Raw genomic sequence first — 22,460 nt, 5'->3', positions numbered from 1 at the left:
TGCATACTCAGGTGAGTGCACCTGTACACACATGCATACTCAGGTGAGTGCACCTGTACACACATGCACACCCAGGTGAGTGTACCTGTACACACACACACACACATGCACACTCAGGTGAGTGTACTTGCACATGAACGCTCAGGTGAGTGCACCTACACATGCACACACATGCACACTCAGGTGAGTGCACCTCCACATGCACACATGCAAACACTATTAAGAAGCTCACTAACCCCTGGCATGCTTGAACAAGTTTGAACAATTATGTACAAATTAAAGTCATTAAATCATCTAAATAGTTTTAATACTTTCATCACCAAATGCAAAAAAAAAAAAATCATCATCTAAGTCTAAGCTTTTGTATCCTCTTTCATCTTTTAAAATAACTTAAACTTGGGTTTTTTTCTTCTTGTGATCATGATTCTGGATTTTGAATTCTACCCTTGAAGTAAGTTTCTGGAGTCTGTTTCTGCCTAGGGCACCCTTTTCAGGAGAAAGGATCTGTTTGTCTTGTTGGTACAGTTTCTCACTGCACACTTTCTGCACACAGTGCCTTTGTACAGATGAAGCCCATCTGGGATGGGGGTCAGTGAGCATTTGAAGTCGGATAAGTTAGTCGAATGTCTAACTTAGTTAATACACAACTGCACACTCTGGGCCCCTACTGTTGAAACCTACATGACTGTAGCCTCCTGGGTTGCCAGGAACCCACTGATACAAAGAATTTCCTGTACATTGTTTGGCTCTTTCAAGAAGGTACTGATCTCTGCTCCTAATTTGTACATCCCTGCTCTCTGAAGAGATGGAAAAAACCCAGAGTTTTGCCAGTTGATATATGAGTTAGGACCTCAGTCCCTCCCTCGGCACCTCTGGTCCCTTCTTTCTTCTCTTTCCTGTTTCAAATCTTTTGTGTAAATCTTAATGCAGATTTGACCATCAGGCGAAAGTCATCAGTTTTTTAGAAGTTGTTCCACCTTTAAATCTTCCCCATTCTTCCACAGCTCATAAAAAGCACGTGGGAGGTGTATTAAGATTTCCTGGGGCTGAGGGATATAGCTCAGTTGGTAGAATGCTTGCCTAGTATACATGACACCCTGGGTTCTGTCCCCAGCAGTATATAAATTGTGATCCCAGCACTCTGGAAGTGGAAGCAGAAGCATCAGAAGTTCAAGGCCATCCTGAGGTATCTAGAGATTTTTGAGACCTTGTCTCAAAAAACAAACAAACAAACAAACAAAGACATGTAAGGCATTTATTATTGTGTAGATGACAGCTTCCAATTGTATTATTGCAGGATTATTTTACATTTTTACTTGGTGGGCTGTCTAATCCATAGGAATGGATTTTGCATGGTTAACCAGGTCCTGAAGCAGTAAAGTTAGTCAGAAACTATTTGCCAGTCCGTGCCTTAAACACTCAGCTACTTCAGTAGTAGAAATGTTTGGAGAGATGGCTTAGCAATTAAAAGTGTGTAACCCTCTTTTAGATTCCAGAGGCCCTGAGTTCCCAGGGCCATTTCAGGAAGCTCACAGCCACCTGTAACTCTGTTTCCAGGGACTCTGTCTCCTTAGGCAACTGCATACATACACACAGACATGCTCATATACACATTATTTTAAAAATTTTAAAGAAATATTTGGAGGTGAGGTGTTTCTGCAGCATCTTTGAGACATCCTTGATAGATTACTGGTACCAACAACATGTCTGGGCTGCATTTCTCCTACTCATTTTAACTTCTGTGTGTTTAATACTTTGTCACATGAGGAACTTGCCACGGTCTCACTGAAGGCTGTCAAAGTTAGCATTCAGTCTGCTTCTGAATCGCTCTCTCTTAGGTTGTCCATGTGATAAAGCAATAAGATGCCCTGAAACAAAATCAGGAAGGAGCCTGGAAATCTCAGCTAGCTTACCAGGGTTCAGGGTCGGTCACCTCTTGGTTACTGTACCTCACGAAAGAGGGCGTTGAGGTAATGGAAAACACTGGTGGCAAGTCACCAGCCATCGGGAGAAGAGTGGGCCCTGACATGTGGACACCAGTGGGGGAATCCATTCAGAGACTACCCAACATCCCTGCCCCGGGACTACGTGACTGATGGGACTGCATGACTGCTGGGACTTGCCTACCCTACTGCCCCATCAGAACAGAGGATGGTTGTAGCCTTTGTGTGCTCACGGGCCGTTTACCAGCCCTCCCCTCTGGTCAGGAAATCACAAGTTCTCAGTTGTGAAACTAAGAAAGAAGTGGAGACAGAGGCAGGTGGATTTCTGAGTTCGAGGCCAGCCTGGTCTACAAAGTGAGTTCCCGGACAGCCAGGGCTACACAGAGAAACCCTGTCTCGAAAAACCAAAAAAAAAAAAAAAAAAAAAAAGTGTAGACTCTTGTTCTCTGTGGCCTACAATGAGGAGGACCCCAGTCCTTTGCCTAGGCTATTGAGTGTAGATTCGTGTCTGTCCGTGAACTAAAGGCCCTCCCTCCCATTGTGCCCTGTGGTTATTACTGCCTCTCTCCTACCCATGCCTTATAAAGTTAAACAAAGAAGTATGAAGATTATAAGGACCTTGAAATGTCAGAGAAGTGGAGCAGTCAGTTGGCCACGTTCATGCCCTTTTGTTTTAGAACGGAAATTCCTGCTGTTCTTAATGGGGAGCCAAGTAAATGTCCCTATGTCAGAAAGAAGGAGACCTCTGCCTGGGAACCAGGGTCAGCTTTTGAAAGTAGCTTGGTGGCCGGGAGCAACCTCTTTTCAAGTTTACTTTTGTGACTTGTGACACAAGGCTAGAGGTATTTGTTTGTTTGTTTGTTTTGTTTAACCTACCTCAAAATCTTGGTTGTTTAAACAAGGGTAGAGAGCATCCTGGCCTTGCAGCTGCGGCGGCTTCAGGAGCACACTGCACTGGTTCATTGCTGCGTAGCCTGCACTGCACCTGTGTGTTCACCCGATAATCCTCGGTATCAGCAGCTGTGTACAAATGGAAGGAGAATGAAATTGGAAAAGAAGTGGTTTCCCCCCCAGCCGCAGGAACATTCAAGGCCAAAAAAGTAATTGTTAATAGATCAAAATTTACCCACGATTTTTTTATTTTTTATTTTTTTATTAGGTATTTTCCTCAATTACATTTCCAATGCTATCCAAAAAGTCCCCAATACACTGCCCCCCCAGTCCCCCACCCACCCACCCCCACGATTTTTTTAAAAGATGAATTCTGTCAAAAGTTAATTACATTTAAATTGTTTAATTTTCTAAATGGCTTTTAAAGAGGAAATCCTGCCTGTTAGATATACCATGTTGGACTGATTTTTCTCATGACCTTGACAGAATTGCAGTGTTGACTCTGGGACACATGGTAACAAGTCAGTTTATCACAGCAAGGACAGACTAGCAGGTGACAGATCAGATCTTATCATCATCTCCTGTTGGCCCCTTGGATCAGCAGGCGGCTGCAGTGTCACGTGGCTCTACCGCTCTGTGCCTAAGTAATGGAAATCCAGCCTGGGAAGTACTTGTTCCTTTCTGCAGTTACTGACTTAGTCCCGGGAACACTGTGGTTTTGACCATTTGACACTGTTAGTCGGGCGAGGCCAAGACAGGGTTAACTCTTCTCTGCTTTCTTTGCACTGTGGGCTTAATATTTTTTCACCTACTAAAGTACTTTCTTTTTATGAAGTTTTTATGAAGTTGTTCAAACAAATTTAAATTCTTTCAGAATTTCCTTGAACATACAACTTAATAAGGTGGTTGCTGAGTTCAGGGAAGAAAGAGAGTTGCAGATAGCCAGGTGATACTACCATGTCATGAAGTAAAAGCCCTTAGATGTAGGCTGTAACAGACAGGCTGACTGGGTCCTACCCAGGCTTCACTGTGTTCTCCTGCCTGAGCTGTGGGGAATCGCCCGAGGAGATAGGGCTCCGCTCCAGCCTCAGTTTCCAGGAGTGTCTGAGGCTGTGGCTGACCATCTGCAGGAAGAGCGTCCGGAAAGTAGGAGTGGGGAATTTGAGAGGTGTTCTTCATGAAACCCATAAGTCGTGCATGTTGTTAAGGAGATAAGAATAAAGCAGTGAATGTTTGCCTGCGGGGATGGGGTTAGGGGTGTGGGCGCTTGTGCTCCATTATCCAAACAAAAGGTCAGGAAGGTTTTAGAGGCTGGTGACTCCAGGAAAAGTCAGCACATTTGGTAAAGGAAACAAAGACATGAAAGCCCCGGCCTGGGTAGGATAAGTGTGGTTCATAGCCCGGCAGTGGTGGCGCACGCCTTTAATCCCGGCACTCGGGAGGCAGAGGCAGGCAGATTTCTGAGTTCAAGGCCGGCCTGGTCTACAGAGTGAGTTCCAGGACAGCCAGGGCTACATAGGGAAACCCTGTCTCAAAACAAAACAACAAACCCATAAATAAATAAATAAATAAATAAATAAATCAATTTGGAAGCTGCTTTACTAATCTATGCCTTGAGTCAAGATAAAAAACCTTTTAAGAGGCTGGAGAGGTAACTGTGTGGTTAAGAGTGTCTGTCGTGCCGGGCGTGGTGGCGCACGCCTTTAATCCCAGCACTTGGGAGGCAGAGGCAGGCGGATTTCTGAGTTCGAGGCCAGCCTGGTCTACAAAGTGAGTGCCAGGACAGCCAGGGCTACACAGAGAAACCCTGTCTCGAAAAACCAAAAAAAAAAAAAAAAAAAAAAAAGAGTGTCTGTCGTTCTTTCAGAGGATACAAATTCAGTTCCCAGCACCCACATGGCAGCTCACAACCACCTGTAGCTCCAGCTGCAAGGAACTCAGCACCCTCTTCTATAGTCCATGGTGCATATACGTGCACATGGACACTCATATACATATAATTTTAAAATAGTAAAATCTTTTTAAAATAATATACAAATATTCATTTCCTATATTTTGGCATGTTTAGCTTTTTTGGATTTTGTACTGTTAGATGCAAAACCTGCACAGAAGCACTCTACAGTTTACAGAGCAGGAAGTTTCAATAATCTCTCCTCTTCTCCCTCCTCTTCCTCCTCCTCTTCTACTTCATAGGTTGGTTTCTGCTGGAAATTTTATTTATGGCTTATTGTAATTTTAAGATTTTAATTTTATTTTTAATTATGCTGGTCTATGCACACTAGTGCTGGTATCCACAGAAGCCAGCGAAGGTGCTAGAGCCCCTGGAAGTGGAGGTACTGGCAACTGTCGGCCTCCTGAGGGGGGTCCTAGGGTCTGAACTGGGGTCCTTTGCAAGAGCAGTGCAAACTTCTAGCCACTGGGCCACCTTTCCAGCACGCACCTTTCATGCTATATTTAAGGACATCGTTGTGATATTGTTGGTACTCAAGTGGGGTTGGGAATGGGGCTCAGTAATAGAGTGCTTGCTTGGCATGCGTGAGACCTTAGTTCAATTATCAGCCCTGCCGGTGGCACCCAGCCCTCCTCCAAAAAACAAGTTGCTGATAGAGTTGATGAGAGACTCCTTAGTATTCATCCTTTGGCTTTTCTCTTCCAGTGAATTTTGTTCTTTCTTTTATTGGATAATGAGAGCTATGTTTCCCTTTTTGACTTAGCTACCGAGAATTACTAAACTAAATTTTGAATTCATTTACAATAACTATACTTAGCGCGGGATGTCTGCAGTCCTCACTGTGGAGTTGTAAAATATTTATTTTGGGGCTGGAGATGTCGATCAGTTGGTAGAAATGTTTCTGGGCACGCACACAGCCCTGGGCTTGCTCTCCAGCACCACATAAGCAGAGTGCCATAGGGAGCACATGTCTGTGATTCTAGCGTTTGGAGGGAAGAGACAGGAGGATCAGGTCAAGGGCGTTCTCAACTATTTAGGGAGTTTGAGGACAGCCTGGTCTGTGTGAAAGCCTGTCTCAAAAATTTATATTCATAATGGCTGATTTCAATGTTAGCTATTGTCAGTTGTCTCATATCCTTAGTATGAAATGAGCAATGAACAATATAGTAAGTGAGCTGAGTCATGAGTGACAGCAAAGGGTCACTCCAGGGACACCATGGTTAGGTTGGGCACAATAATACTGGCTGCGGGCTGGAGAGGTGGTCCAGTGGTTAAGAGCACTGCTGCTCTTCCAGAGAACTAGAGTTCAATTCCCAGCACCCACAAGGTGTCTCACAGCTTTCAGTAACCCCAGTTCCAAGAGATTTATTGCCCTCTTCTGGCTTCTGTGAGTACTGCATACATGTGGTACACAGCTATCCATGCAGGCAAAATGCCCTTCCCATAAAACACAATCATAGTGCTTATCCTCATGAAGAGAATGCTGTCTCTGTTCTTAGGAAAAAAGAAACCAAATTACTGATGAGAGCCGGGCGTGGCAGGCACGCCTGCAATCCCAGCACTCAGGAGGCAGAAGCAGCCAGATCTCTTGAGTTTGAGCTCAGCCTGTTCTACACAGTAAGTTCCAGAACAGTCAGAGAAACTCAGAGAAACTCTGCTTCAATCAATCAATCAATCAATCAATCAATCACTGATCAGAGCCTCTCTAAACTAAATGGATAAATAAATGAGTAGCTGATCAGAGCATCTCCATGGTACTACATGGTCCGTTTTCCTTCAGTTGTATTTTCAGTTGGCATTGGACTTGCTATCTAATTGAGGATCACTTTGAATTTTTGACCTTACTGCCTCTTCTGAGTCCTGGGATTGCAGCTCTCAACCACATTGAGTTTCTGTCAGTGCTAGGGATCCGACCCAGAGCTATGTGCATGCCAGGCAAGTACTTTCCCATCAGAGCTCTGTCCCCAGCCCTGAGTATGTTCTGTTTTCTCTGCTGAAAACAGACTGTGGCAGAGTCAACACTGAGTCCACATTGATATAAACAGGGCAGACTGAGACCCAGACCCGCATGGAGAGTGGTAAGACCACAGTGGTCAGCGCTTGTCTGTCTGCACCCACCATCTAAACTTTAGGTCTCTTAAAGGATGCTTTATTAATTTTTATATCTAAAGAACATTAGCATATCTACCAGGCATCTCGGCATGTAGCCCAGGGTGCCTTGAAGCCAGCTGTGGAGTTCAAGCTGACTTTGAGCACAGGAACTTCTTTTTTTTTTTTTTTTTTTTTTTTTGGTTTTTCGAGACAGGGTTTCTCTGTGTAGCCCTGGCTGTCCTGGAACTCACTTTGTAGACCAGGTTGGCCTCGAACTCAGAAATCCGACTGCCTCTGCCTCCCGAGTGCTGGGATTAAAGGCGTGCGCCACCACGTCCGGCGCACAGGAATTTCTTTATCCTCTATATTACAGTGCTGTATTACAGACATGCACCATCATGAGCCCTGAGCACAACGTTCAGTGGTTGTCTATGTCCACTGCAGAGTGTCAGGCCACATGCAGCATGCCATGGCAGTGGCTCTGTTTCACCAGTGCGGAGTTGAAATGTTAAAGGATTTTATGTTTCTTTTCCTACAGGGGACATGGTCTCAAAATACCGGGAACCTTTGATCCACACCTTCCTGCGGGGAGTGAGAGATCCAGATGCTGCACACAGGGCCAGCAGCTTAGCCAACCTGGGAGAGCTGTGCCAGCGCCTGCACTTCCTGCTGGGCCCCGTGGTTCATGAGGTGCTCTATGCGGAGTTGTTTTCCCTGAGACTGGGATAATGTGGATCTTGAGTCAGGAGATCTGTGATCTTTCCCACCTGTTGCTGTCTTCCTCTGACTGGACAGATCAGTCATTTAACCTCGCTGGGCTGTCCATTTAGACTCCCCCTCCTCAACTTAGTTCATTTTGAAGCTGTATTTATTTTTAAATATTAAACAAAGCTTTCCATGAGGAGGTTTTCATGCAGGTGTTGCAGCTCCCAGAGGAGGAATCACCTGCTGAGCCGGGGCCACAGCCTGTTCTTCCTTCCTCCGTCAGTGCTTCCTGGCTTCTCATGAGACAGTACATCTCATAAGATTTATTGGAGGGTCCAGAGTGTGGAAGGAGGCATCCAGGGATGGCTGCCTCTGCTCCTGAGCAGACACAGCCTTTATATAGGCTGTCTTAGGGGGTGGAGCTTTCTAGGGCAGAGCTTTCTAGCATGAGCATTGGTGGGATTTCAAGTCCTGAGCTTGGGGGAGCTCAGCGATTAGTGGGGTTTCCTGTCCAAGGATTGGTGGGTTTTCATGCTCAAAAATTGTTGGGTTTCTGTGGGTTTTCATATTTAGGGATTGGTGGCTTTTGTTCAGACTTTTCACCATAAATTAGCATAATCTGGGTAGGGTCCTGTTAAGGAACTGGAGATGACTTTTGTGATAGTTGCTTAGGCTAGAAATACCATTATGACAGTTAGGGAGGTCTGGAGAGGGGCATGGCTGCTGGAGCTCCTCAGGCTTGGCCTTGCCACTCTCTTGCCCTGAGGGTTTACAAAGTTTCCAAAGCTCTGGAGCCCACAGCAGGGAAGGCACTTAGTGGCAGGAATAGCCAACACTACACCTACGGCCTTCTTTTCTACCTTTCATGGTCCCTATTTTAATTTCATGATTTTCCTCAAGATAATTTTCAGTTCAACTCACTTTCTTGCAACTCATCTATATTTTCTCAGTGTGTGTGTGTGTGTGTGTGTGTGTATGTGTATGTGTATGTATGTGTGTGTGTATGTGTGTGTGTGTGTGTGTAGTGTATGTGTGTGTGTGTGTGTATGTGTGTGTGTGTGTGTGTGTGTATGTGTGTGTGTGTATGTGTGTGTAGTGTGTGTGTGTGTGTGTGCTCAACCCATTTTCTTTCCTCATTCATCTTTTGATGGACATCTAGGCTGGGCTTGTTTCCTAACTGTAGTGGATAGTACAGCAATCAACATATATGTGCTAGTAGATCTATGGTAGGACACAGAGCCCTTTGGGGATCCTATTAATTATTGATTCCCTAATAATCTATATACTTGTCATCTCTACTCTAAAATCCACAATATTGATGCCAATATGATGTCACAATTAGAAAATTCTCTATACCATGAAACTTGGTACAATTCATAAGATTATTTAAAATGTTGTATAGAGCCAGGCAGTGGTGGCACACACCTTTAATCCCGGCCCTTGAGAGCAGAGGGAGACAGAAATCCAGGCTTAAGGCCAGCCTGGTCTACAGAGTGAGTTCTTGGACAGCCAGTGCTACACAGAGAAACCCAATCTTGAAAAACAAACAAGCCGGGCGTGGTGGCTCACGCCTTTAATCCCAGCACTCGGGAGGCAGAGGCAGGCGGATTTCTGAGTTCGAGGCCAGCCTGGTCTACAAAGTGAGTTCCAGGACAGCCAGGGCTATACAGAGAAACCCTGTCTCGAAAAACCAAAAAAAAAAAAAAAGAAAGAAAAACAAACAAACAAAAACTTATATAGAAGCTGGGCGTGGTGGCGCACGCCTTTAATCCCAGCACTTGGGAGGCAGAGGCAGGCGGATTTCTGAGTTCGAGGCCAGCCTGGTCTACAAAGTGAGTTCCAGGATAGCCAGGGCTATACAGAGAAACCCTGTCTCGAAAAACCAAAAAAAAAAAAAAAAAAAAAAAAAAAACTTATATAGAATTATCTTCTGACCAACTGTCTAAAATTTATATGAAATATAATTAAACTTCATGTTCCACAAAAAAAATCTGAACTCCACAACAGTTTGGTCCCAAGCATTTTATAAAAGAGGCGCTCGGCCCGTGCAGTTAGAGTCTCAAGTTCCATTTTCCTCACCCTTGCATAGAAACAACTAGTAAATTGTTGGAAAGATTCTGGTGCAGCTGACGAATCTGAAGAAGCTTTGAGGTTGAGCTAGACTGACCTTTTCTTCATTATCTGGAACTTCTGGGAGTCATTTCTATTTACCAAAAAGTCTTAGACAAATATTTCTTGGTCACACAGGCACCAAGTGGTCAGCTCAGAGCCCCCAGGAACCATACTTACTGTAAAATTATGAAGCCAAACAGTCCCTGGACATTGTGGTCCCTGAACCCTAACTGAAGACCACTTGCTTCCTCCATCCCCGGCCTAGTCCCTATCTCTTAAAGATGTCACAGCATGTAGCAGAGTGAGCTATCTTTTATAACACCTCGAAAGTGTAGGATTTTATTTCTCTTTTCGTTATTGGAGCCCCCCTGACATGTTGACAGAAAACCAAATTTCCAGGCCTTCTTGGAAATGGGAAACTGGGGCCCAGCTTGATCCTTTACTGACCTGTTTCACTTGAGCAAATGGATCCAGGGGGCTTCTTTGTTGTTGTTTGTTTGTTGTTGTTGCCTGGTTTTACTACAGTGTGATGAGGCGGCATCTGTGTCTCATGTAAGATCTATTCAACGGCTTTTCTTGGGAGCCTACTACATGCCCAAGCAGTTTTCCAAGACATCTCATTCTTCAGAATACACAGCAGTGCTTATCTTCCTGGAAATGCTTCTCTAGGAGACAGACAGCAAAGAATCTCCAGGGCTGGGCCAGTGAGACAGCTCAGAAGGTCGAGATGCTGGATCAAAGCCCGATGAACTCTTAACTCCAGGATCCACGTTAGCCATTGATCAAAGAGAGGGTTTAATGTGGCTCACAGGCTGTCATGGTGGGGACATTGCAGCAAGAGCATGAGGTTACACTGATCTACAAACAGGAAAGCAGAGAGACAGTGCTGGTGCTAGGCCTGCTTGCTGTTTTCATTCAGTCTGGGCCCCCAGCCTGAAATGAGTAGAGTGCCTCTTCTCCCCTCTAGCAGAAGTGCATGCCTAGAGCTTTTGTTTCCATTGTGATTCTAAATCACATCAGGTTGACAATGGAGATTAGCTGTCACACCAGGTAGCCCTCTGTGGGGAAGAAATGTTTGAATACATGCATTTTGTCTTTGTGTAGTTAGGCTTTTCTTTAAGGAAGGTCTTGGTCCTCTGGGGTAGGCTGGTGGTGACAGAGATGGAGGTGAACAGCTAGGCAATGAAGAGTGGGGTCACCAGTGGGCCTTTTGTTAAGGACTAAAGATAAAATCTTACCTGTATCTGGGCCTGGGCAACCCAGTGGAGGACAGTCACCAGGACTTCATGGCAGATCCTTGCGAGGAGTCCCCACTGTCTCAGTTAGGGCTTCAGTCGCTGTGAACAGCCACCATAACCACAACTCTTATAAAGGACAACAGTTAATTGGGGCTGGCTTACAGTTCAGAGGTTTAGCCCATTATTGTCACGGTGGGAAGCATCTACACACAGGTAGACATGGTACTGGAGAGGTAGCTAAGAGTTCTATATCTGGATTAGCCGGCAGCAAGAAGAGATAGAGAGACACATCTAAAACAGCTTCTAGAGACCTGTACTTTTTTTTTTTTTAAAGATTTATTTATTTATTATATGTAAGTACACTGTAGCTGTCTTCAGACACTCCAGAAGAGGGCGCCAGATCTCGTTACGGATGGTTGTGAGCCACCATGTGGTTGCTGGGATTTGAACTCTGGACCTTCGGAAGAGCAGTCGGGTGCTCTTACCCACTGAGCCATCTCACCAGCCCGAGACCTGTACTTTTTGACTGTGTTTATCCCAAAGCTTTCATGATTATTAATAAGATGCAAGCATAAAAAGGGAAGAACAAGATATTGTCATTGTTCTCCTCTTCCTCCTCCTCCTCCTCCCTCCCCTCTCCCTTCAACTCTCCCTCCCCTCCTCTTCCTCTTCCCCTCCCCCTCCTCTTCCTTCTCTCCCCTCCTTCTTCCCTCCCCCTCTCCATTCCTCCTCTTCCTCTTCTTCCTCCTCCTCCTCCCCCTCACATTACACTCCCCTCCCCCTTCCTTCCCCCTTCTCCTCCCCCCCCTCCTCCTCTTCCTCTTACAGTGCTGAAGATCAAATCTAGGGCCTTGCACAAGCTAGCCAAACAGAGCTGCATCCCTGAACCCCAGAATTATTCTTCATTTACCCTCTTATATGCTCTAGTTTCTATCATAGTTCTTGGCCTGTGGTGGGCACTGTGTTACCTGATTAACGGCAACTGCAGAGGGCAGTAAGGCTATCTGAGAAGGCTAGTCCCCACAAGTTTGAAAGTCATCATAACAGTAGGCACTTAATACCTTACATATGCCAACTGATCTAGTGCTAACAGAGGAAACTGAGGCACAGAAAGACTAAACAAGTTACCAAGGTATGCAGGGAGCAGGTGGCAGGGCTGGGATTTGAATGTGGGCAGTTCCAGGATTCATTCTCTCTACCATTTTCCTGAATTGCCTTGCAAATGTTTTCAGTTTACTTACAAGATTGCCTTTGTGTCTTGAAACTAAACAGTATTGCCATTTGAGAAAAGCCACAGGCAGCAGCTCTTGCTTTAATAGAGCCTGAATTGGGGTGGGAGTGGGGGGGAGGACCCTTCAGACAGCAATGTATTCCCTCTGATTTGAAAAACGAAGTGTTTCCCTCCCATATAATTTCTGCCTGCTCCTCTTAGATGTTCTTCTGTAGCACCCCACGCTTGCCTTGTCATCAGTGCCAAAGCAGCTACCTCAGGTGCACGACAAGTTTGAACACGCTTGGAGACCTGCCAGGCTTAGCGTTTCATCCTCCCAGCTCTTCTTTAGTCATTCACATGGAAAGAGAGGGGGATCTTTGCTGTGTGCGTGCCTACATGCATGCATGCATGTGTGTATGTGTGTTTGTGTGACAGAGAGACACACACAGAGATGGAGATTGAACCCAGAACCTTGCATATGCAAGGCAAGTCTCTCCCACTGAGCTGTATTCCCAGCCATTGTTTTTTTCTGAGATTGCCACAGCTTTCAAGATACTTGAAATACAAGTATGCTCCACTCTGATGGTGAATCTTCATTATCAACTTGGTTGGACTTCCAGCCCTCTCTGGCTGTTGGTTCTATGAGGGTATTTCCAGGAGATTGAGCTTAGAAGGGAAGACCTGGGGCTGGTGAGATGGCTCAATGGGTAAGAGCACCCGACTGCTCTTCCGAAGGTCCAGAGTTCTAATCCCAGCAACCACATGGTGGCTCACAACCATCTGTAACGAGATCTGGCGCCCTCTTCTGGAGTGTCTGAAGACAGCTACAGTGTACTTACATATAATAAAAAAACAAAACAAAACAAAACAAAACAAAGAAAAACACTTATTCTTAAAAAAAAAAAAAAAAAGAAGGGAAGACCTGCCATGAATGTGGTGGTCCCATGATCTGGGCTGAATAAAAAGAGACAAAGGGGAAACCAGCTGTGCACTAGCGATCCTATGTCCCTGCTTCCTGACTGCAGAGGGAAGGGGACCTTAGTCATCTTCTGCCATGCCTCCCCACTGTAATGGACTGTAGTCTCTTATACTATGAGCCAGAATCAATCCCTCCTTCCTTAGGATGCTTCTGTCAAGTGTTTTGTCACAAGGGAAGTAACGAATACAGACAATTGATACCAAGAAGTGGAGCCTTTGCTGTGGTAACCCTGACCACCCAGAGAAGGGCAAAGGTCAGCTGCCAAGGTCCCACAGAGGCCACTACAACTGAATAGAAGAGGCATTCTGGGTCTCAGGCTGGCAGCAACACTTGATGACATCATCCATAGGCATGCAAAATGCAAGTTGTCATGCGAGGATGCACCAAGGTTTCAGTGCATGGTGGGGTGGGATTCCCTGCAGGGAGGACATCACAGGCCCTTGGGAAAAATTATGAACGGGAATCTAAATTGAAATGGAAACCTATGATGTTGGAGATACAGGACCCTGAACTCAGGCTCAGAGCAGACTCAGCTGAAGAGAGAACTGCGTGCGATAGAACTGGAGGATGGGAGCTTCCATATATACATGATGTCACTAAGGGTCCCAAGATGCCAGATGGAGAGGTAGGGTTTAGTTCTGTTCTGACAGGTTTCAGGTTTACTTGGTCTTTTCTGGATATTCTCTCATTCTTCCCTATGGAAACGTAAGTGTTTAGCCTGTGCCATTGTATCTTAGACGTATGTTTTCCTTTTCTTTTCTTTTCTTTTTTTTTTTTTTTTTGGTTTTTCGAGACAGGGTTTTTCTGTATAGCCCTGGCTGTCCTGGAACTCACTTTGTAGACCAGGCTGGCCTCGAACTCAGAAATCCGCCTGCCTCTGCCTCCCGAGTGCTGGGATTAAAGGCGTGCGCCACCACGCCCGGCTTTCTTTTCTTTTCTTTTCTTTTCTTTTCTTTTCTTTTCTTTTCTTTTCTCTTGTTTGTTTTGTTTTGTGGGGCTCATAATCAGGAGATTGCCTTAAGTATTAAAGGAGACTTTGGACTTGAATCGTGGAAGAACTGTTAAGACTTTAGAGTCTTGAAGATGAATAGACTATACTTTGCCTTATGAGATGGCTCTTATTCTTTGAGGACAGAAGGTGGTTGTGATTTTAAAGAATATTGTGATTTTTAAAGCAGTGTGTTTAGCCTGGCAGTGGTTTGCACAGACCTTTATCCCAGCACCAGCAGGCAGAGGTAGATCTCTGTCTGATGAAGGTATATTTGTAGTTAATCTTCATTGTCAACTTGCTGGGATTTATAATCCCCTAGAGACACACTCAGAGGTATCAATGAAGATGTTTCTAGAGAGATTTAACTGAGAAGAGAAGACTCACCCCATGGGTTGGAGTCTCAGACTGAATGAAAAGAGAAAGGGGGGGAATAAGATGAAATTCTGTATTCATCTGTCTATTTCCTAGCTGTGGCTGCAATGTGAACCTGCCTCATGTTGCTGTCTCCATGCCATTTCACAGTGAGAGACAGGATTCCTTCTTACGCTCTGAACCAAAATGAATCTTTATTCTCTAAGTTGTTCCTGGAAGGTATTTGGTCTCAACAATGAAAGAGATAACTAATAAAACTTAGCTGCTGATTTTTTGTTTTGTTTTGTTTTTAGGTTTTTGTTTGTTTGTTTGTTTTTGTTTGTTTTTTGACAGAGTTTCTCTGTATAGCCCTGGCTGTCCTGGAACTCACTCTGTAGACCAAGCTGGCCTTGAACTCAGAAATCTGCCTGCCTCCCAAGTACTGGGATTAAAGGTGTGCACCATCACCACTCAGCAGCTGTGGATTCTTTTTTTTTTTTTTTGGTTTTTTGAGACAGGGTTTCTCTGTGTAGCCCTGGCTGTCCTGGCACTCACTTTGTAGACCAGGCTGCCCTCGAACTCAGAAATCCGCCTGCCTCTGCCTCCCGAGTGCTGGGTGTGGATTCTTTAGTAGGTCATTTTGCTTAGTCATTCAGTAGACATATTTTGAACACATACTCTGCCAGTTGGGCCTACAGCCAAGCCATGTGCTGGATGGTAAGAGCCAGATGTGAGTACCGGAAAAATCTCTGTCCTCATAGATCTGACACTCTGGAGAGAGGAGCACAGAGTAGATAAATAAATATATATCACGCACAATGGCAAGTCACCTGGAAGTTACACCTACTGAGATAAGAGGCAGTTTGTTGTTGAATACAAATGACATGGACAAGCAAAGGTTTCCGTTGAGTGACATCTGAGCAAAGATGTGAGGGAAGAGGTTCTCCATGTACCTGGAGGACAGCATTCCAGGTAGGGCCCTAAGACGGGGAGGGTAAGAGTAAAAGCCAGCGTTGGAAAGGGGGTCGTGAGTCCACAGAGGGCTTGCATCATCTTTGGGCTTTTCCTTTGTGTGAGATGAGCAGACAGAGCAGAAGAAATGCAGTGATCTGACTTGTTCCAGATCACTGTGACATCTTCATTAGCTCTTCAGCATTTAAGGAAAGCTTCTGAAACCTCCTGTGTGAGAGGTACCTAGCCTCCAGCACTGAGAGAGAAGGAACAGTAACATATAGAGAGAGACAAAGGACTCTTTCTGTCAAGAAATCTCAGTAGAATAAATGTATAAAATGGATGACAAGAAAATGATTGAGTAGACCAAGCACAAAGGGCGAGCACAAAGCTGGGACCCTGTGTGAAGTCATACTGATGAGTGCTAGGAAGAGGAGACACAGTCATACTGATGAGTGCTAAGAAGAGGAGACACAATCTACTTTGTTAGAAAGTTGGACTAGCCGTGAAACCTCCTCTGATGCCCTCTGCCCGGGGACACTTGCCTCTTGCTGTGGCATCTGAAGAGAACTGTCCGGATTTGTCAGTGGTCCAGGTTTGGAAGCATATTATATTTCATATGGTGTTGACTAGTTGGGAAGGAAGAGAGAAGAGGTTCATCTTCCATCTTCATACTGGGAATTCAAGTTTTTCTTCTTTGTTGATGTCAAGATTTAGCCTGTTTAGCGTACATTATCATTTTTTCCACACTTTCTTGTTCATGTTGAACACTGTGTTGCTTGAAACCAAATCTTGATAGGCTCTTTCATCTTTATCACACTGTGTGAAGTAATGTGATCTTAGTGCACCACAGGAAGAGGCCTGTCTTCAATCCAGCAAATTCGGTGTGCCCCAGGCGAAAGGCCTTTGAACAGTCTACTTAAAGAAATGTGCAAAATTGCACATAACTTGAGCTGTGAATTCTGGTACCAGGTTACTGTTTATAGTAGTTACTTTTCTATTGCTGTGATAAAACACGACGGAATTAACCTGTGTATGAAGGAGTTTATTTGGGCTTACAACTGGAGAGAGCTAGAGTCCATGGTGGTGGAGTGAAGGCCTGGTGGCAGGAAGCTGAAAGCTTACAGCTTTTCATATCTTTCTTTCCTTTTTCCTTTTTCCCTTTTTTTAAGACAGGGTCTCTCTATGTAGCCCTGGCTGTCCTAGAACTTTCTGTATAGACCAGGCTGGCCTTGAACTCACAGAGATATGCATGTCTCTGCCTCCCAAGTGCTAGGATCAGAGGCGTGAGCCAGCACATCCAGCAAGGCTCACATTGTGAACCATAAGCATAAAATAAAGAGAGCAACCTAGAAATGGTGCGAGGTGAACACTCAGAGCCCACCCCGACTGGACTGATGTGCTTCCTCCAGCGAGGTCACACCTGCTGAGCTGCTGAGCATATCAACTGGGACCATGTATTCAAATGCCAGAGTCTTCGGGGGCATTCTTACTCAAGCTTCTCCACCATCAGTGTAGTTTCCTACGTGGCAGGGTACCTGAGAGGAGACCTTAATGCTTGGGGAGCCCTAAAGAAGCTCAGGTCGCCATCATGGTTCCTAGCAGAGTGAGTGAGTCAGGTGAGCTCATAGCAAATGGTGGCTTTCAGTTCCCCAGTGGACTGAGCGTCAGACACGTTAGCTCACTAACTGAATTGTAACAAACAAAGCTCTGGGGAAGGGAAGAAAGACAGCTGGGACATTGAAGTCGTGTTTTCTTGGTTCATACCCCAACTCTAGTGGCTTCCCTCCTGGATGGTCCAAAGTCAGTTATTGGCAATTTTGCCATTTGATTGGTTATGGTTATGTTTGCATAGTCTTACTTATACTTGGTGTGTGCCAGCTCTTTGGGGAGTGATGGTTTTTCATGATTCAACCTGTGAAGAGAAAGCCTTTAGCAGTCTTGTTTATTAGAATACGTACACTGACTCTTGGGGCAAGTGTCATGGATTAACACAAAATGGATTTCTGTCCTGTGGGAGAACGTAGAATTGGAAAGTGGGGATGTTATACCAATTCATAAATTAATAAAGACCTTACATCATGTCTGTGGTTCAGCGAGACTTTTAGAGATGGAAGGCAACGTTGAGTCTGTCCATGGAGTTGGAGGTGAGAGACGAGCCATGGAGTGGCTGGTCAGACTAGACAGGTAGAAGGTGACAGACAGCCTTGCAGTCTCCCTGCATCTTGTGTCAGACAAGCTCATGGCGGCAGCCTACAGGAAGCCTCATGTAAGCTGGGCCTCGGGCCTGGCCTGAGCGGAAGGAGCTATTTCAGCCTTTAAATGGCACAAGGCCATACAAAAATCTCAGGGCCTTGACAAGCCATTGCATATTCGAAGGATGTGGTCCTGGTGGCAGAGGTATTAAAGAAGGTCCATGGGACTCTTCCATTCTCAGGTCCCAGGCAGTGATTGTCCCGCTGCGGCCCGCCATCCCAGCAGTCCCTATAGGAACACAGTTCTTTCCACTTTACCTTCAAGATACCATAGGAACTGAAGAATTAACTGTAAAGAGAAAGCCCCTTTCCAAGCAGGATGCTTCTCCCTGGATATCCAAATGTTAGCTTAACAGTGAGAGCCAGGCTCACACTGAGAACTGAGGCACAGGGAGGCACCAGTAGGCTTCTAAAAGGGGAACCATGCTCGCCCAAACAGGAATCATGGCTCTCAAAACCTTGAGAGGCACAGACAAGCACATAGGAGCCTTGGCTTATGAGATTGCTCTGGGTTGGCTTCCTATGTTATGAAAGCAACTTTCATGTGTCTGGAAAGACACAGCCTAGCTGTAACTTGTTTCTCCACCTTCAGTTCCTACCTTGTAAATACTAAGCTTGAAGGTAGAGGTAGCTATTATATTGTTGCCTCTTTGGAGGTGGCCCAAGGAATTCCTCCTAGGACTAAAATGCTTCTACCGTTAATGCCAGGGGCATGGAAGTTGCTCCTGCTGGCCTTGGGTTGGGAGTCCCAAGTCCAAAGCAGAGAAGCACCTTACTGGATCTTACTGAACAATGGCTCCCCGTAGGTTGCAGTTTCTCTGGGGTTTGTCTTTCCTTCCAAACTGCACGTTTGTGTAATGGATGCGCGACTTGACGGAATGCCAGCACATGGCAGATGCAATTATATTTCAGAACAAGCCTCCTCCTTCTAATCTCTCTGCCATCAGTGATTAATTAGATACTTTGAACTCTGCCCAACTGTTTGAAAGCTGTGAAAAATACAACCTGCATAGTTAAAATTTCTACACAAGCCCATTTCCTCATTGTCCCTGCATTCCCCATGCTTTGAACATAATAAGTATTTATACATGTTTTCTAATACACGGTCTGGCTATTTTCTTATCATGGCTAGAATTCCCTCCACTGTTAGCCAAGAAGTGCAAGCACACAATGAAAACCTAATAGCGAAACTATGTGAGAAACCAGCTGAACAGTTTAGACAAACTCACAGTCTGTTAGTACCACGTGGCACACAAGTCCTGCTTGTCATCTTGAAACTTGCATGGGTGCTTCAGAAAAGCTGCTCGTCTCTGTATTGAAGTTTTACAGTATTTTTCTGCATTATGACAAACAGTGGTAGGATAGGTGGTACAGGATTAGAGAATCTCTTTCTCTGTCTCTCCCTTCCCCTCCCCCTCTCCCACTCCCTTTCCCTTCCTTCTCCCCTCCCTCTTCTTCCCCTCCCTCCTGTTTGTGTTCCAGTTTCAAACTCAGGTCCTTATGCTTGTACAGCATGCAGTTTACCAACAGTGTTACCCCCCAGCCCCACACTGCTTTGTTACATATAATTATTAGGTATGTATATATGGCACCAGTGCGTGTGTGCGTGTGCGTGTGCGTGTGTGTGTGTGTGTGTGTGTGTGTGTATCTGAGGACAGTGTTCAGGGGTCAGTTCTTCCCTTCCCCCTTTCTGTGGGTTTCAGAGATAGAGCTCAGGCCAGCAGGCTTGAGTAGCTCATGCCTCCACCCTCTGAGCCATTTAACCAGCCCATAGCACCATGTTTTACAAGTAGATTCCTTTCTGAGATACAATTGTCAGGGCCTGAGTGCTAAAAGATCTGTTCCACAAAGGAAGGAACTCAGGCAGAATCAATCTCTCTCTTTCCTTCTCCCCCTCCCCTCCCCTTCCCTCTCCTTCTCACCCTCCCCCTTCTCCTCTCCCTTTCTTTCACTCCCTCTTCCTTTCTCTCTTCCTCTCCCTCCCTCCTCTCTTCCCCTCATCCCCACCCCTCCCCCACCTTCTCTTTCCCTCTCCTCCCTTCTTGTGTGGGCACATTTCACACTCGGGTCCTCATACTTGAAACTGGCTGTGCTGACTTCCCAGAGTGGACACTAGGTTTGCAGGGCTGGATGGGCAGCAGAGGGGAAGGAGTCTCTCTCTCCTCCTAACCCTGTGCTGCACAGAGACTTAATAACATCAGGCAGGGAACTCTGTCACTCCTCAGCTAGGTCCTAGCAACTACCATGACCAGTCCCTCCTTCCTCTGATGTGAAGTTCCCAAGGACAGCACCTAACACCCTTTCCCTAGGTTTAGAGAGATACTTGCATTTTGACCTTTCCTTTTTTCCAACCCTCCCTGGTTCCATCCATGGATTTCCAGTCAGATTATGACCTTCTACAGAAAAGCTTGTCTACACCAAACCTCTGCCACTAAATCTCAGATACTTTTTGGTTTTTTTGGTTTTCCGAGACAGGGTTTCTCTGTGTAGCCCTAGCTGTCCTGGAACTCACTTCGAGGCTGGCCTCGAACTCAGAAATCCACCTGCCTCTGCCTCCCAAGTGCCAGACTGCTCCTGAGGACTGTGACTGAGAGAGACAGTTGGAGGCCTGTAGGTAATTATGCAACCCTGATTCCTCTTGACTTCTCCCATCTCCCTCCTAGGTGACAGCCTGCCTGATTGCTGTGGCTAAGACAGACAATGATGTTCAAGTGCGCAGAGCTGCAGTCCACGTGGTTGTGCTGCTGCTTCGGGGACTCAGCCAGAAAGCAACGGAGGTAAGCCGGCCTCCCCTTCCTTACGTTGTCCTGATATCCAGTCTTCTTGTACAGGTCCAGCTCAACCCTTTTCTTAGATATGAGCTGGTCAGCAGAGTTTTCATCATTTGCATCTCCAGCTCGAGTCTCTGCAGTGCATGAGAGTTGCACAGTAACTGACTCAGGAAAACCACACAGGCTTACCGACGCCCTGAGTCCTGGCACTCTCTCGGGGCAGGTTCCAAGGCGAGCTTGGAGAGCAGTCACCGTGCTCTGCAGCCTGAACTCTAGTGACTGGTATTTCTGACTCACTCCGTTGTTCATGCTTAGGCACAGGAGGCTTCATGTCAGAGACTGGCTTCCTTGCCAGGCCTGAGTTCAGTCCATACTTCCACTGTGGCACTTTTTTCTTCCTTCAGGGGGTTTGATTGGACCTCTCCCTGGTGTATAGCTAATATAGGAAGAAAGTTTATGAATCCAAATGTGTGCTTAGATCAAGTGACCTCAAATTAATTTCTTTGTTGCTTCTAATGGAGCTGCCTTCCCAGCTGATTTCAGATAGAGCCTGCATTAATAATTCACTTGCTGGCACACACAGACTCATCTGTGGCCTGCACATCAGTATTTAACCAAACCTCCAGGAAGCCATTGTGAGAGTGATTGTTCTGCCACACAGAACAGCTTTATCCATGCTTATAGTTACCGTGTCAGGTTGTGGAGGCCTGTTTGTGCATGTAGGCACTCTCAGTCACCCTCTTCCCACCTCACACGGGCATGCTTCCTCCATCAGTACCTCCTTGCCATTGTTCAGCCTGGCAGCTGAACTTCCAAAGGGCCACTTCCCTGATCGTCACCCTCAGCTGCGCCTCTCTGCCTGCCCACCTTCTCATGCGCCCTGTCTGCCGTGCGGGTTAGCCTGAATGAGCTCATGTGGCATGAACTTGTTTTAAAAGTTTGACTATAGTGGCCTCAACAAGTAAGGATCTGTTTTTGTCAAGTCTCAGGAACCAAGGATTTCTTAGCAGCTCAACTATAGCAGGAGAAAGACAGTTCTAGGCACATTTACACCCTTTGGTTGGGGGGAGGGGCAGTTTCCTAGAATCACCACCCCTACCCCACCCCAACACTTTTGTTTTATTCTTAGCCAGAATGCTCACCTAACCACTCCCCACTGTAAGGTATCTCCACGTTGTAGTTAGCTGGCACATTTCTGCTTGGAACAGAATCAAAGTTTAGTTAGCAAAAAAGAAGGCAGGAAATGGATATTGGGACTGTGGCTAATAGTGACTCAAAGGACGTGGGGAGAAGGGTCTGGCTGAGTCACCAAGCTTCTCTAGAGGAGCAGTGTGCAGTGATGGAGTTCTCACGGACGCGTGCACCATGACCTGACAATCCATAGAATTAAATGAATTATAAATTCTCAACGAAACACAGCTCTTATGGAAAACCTGCTGTACACATGAGAATTAAGAAACATCTGTGTTAGGTGGGTGGTGGTTCATGCCTTTAATCGTAGCATCAGGGGGCAGAGGCAGGTGGATCTCTGAGTTCCAGGCTAGCCTAGTCTGCAGAGCAGCCAAGGCCACACAGAGAAATCCTGTCTCAAAACAATACAATGCAATGCAATACAATACAATACAATACAATACAATAGAAAAGAAAAAGAAAGGTTTGCTATTTTCTGTCTTAGTTAAGATCCACGGGGCTGGGATGTAGCTCAGTGGCCTAGCACCTGCCCAGCGCTCAGCACAGTAAAAGCCCTGGGCTCAATCACCAACCACTCAAGAAACAACTTAGGCTAGGCTTAGTGTCAATTATTTAAAATCCAGCATTTAGGAAGCAAGGCAGGTGGATCTTGAGTTTGAGGACATCCTGGGCTACAGAGCAAGAGCCTACTTCAAGCACAACACAACTTGTGAAGCTTTTGGCAAATATATCATGGTCCCCGTGTTGTTCTTGTTGTTGTTTTTTTTTTTTTCCTTTTGGGGTTGGGGGTTGATTTACATGTTCTAGTCTGCACTAAACTATGTCCC

The 22,460-nt window shown here is 45.7% G+C and overlaps 1 protein-coding gene across 2 annotated transcripts in view; it reads left to right on the top strand.

Moving 5' to 3' along the window:
• The window catches only part of Tango6 (transport and golgi organization 6 homolog), a 176,682-nt gene that overhangs the window by 120,223 nt on the left and 33,999 nt on the right, over positions 1-22,460 (top strand). For both annotated transcript variants that reach the window (XM_085843607.1, XM_021169882.2), the window contains 2 exons: positions 7,415-7,566; positions 20,335-20,448. In XM_085843607.1, the coding sequence (XP_085699733.1) occupies positions 7,415-7,566; positions 20,335-20,448 (266 nt within the window). The remainder of the gene's footprint in view (positions 1-7,414; positions 7,567-20,334; positions 20,449-22,460) is intronic.

The sequence above is a fragment of the Mus caroli genome, unplaced genomic scaffold (genome assembly GCF_978045245.1).
Source record: "Mus caroli unplaced genomic scaffold, Mus_caroli_1 scaffold_10, whole genome shotgun sequence".
Taxonomy (NCBI): domain Eukaryota; kingdom Metazoa; phylum Chordata; class Mammalia; order Rodentia; family Muridae; genus Mus; species Mus caroli.
Note: the sequence above shows the minus strand (reverse complement) of the source record. Positions and strands in the feature narration are given on the sequence as shown.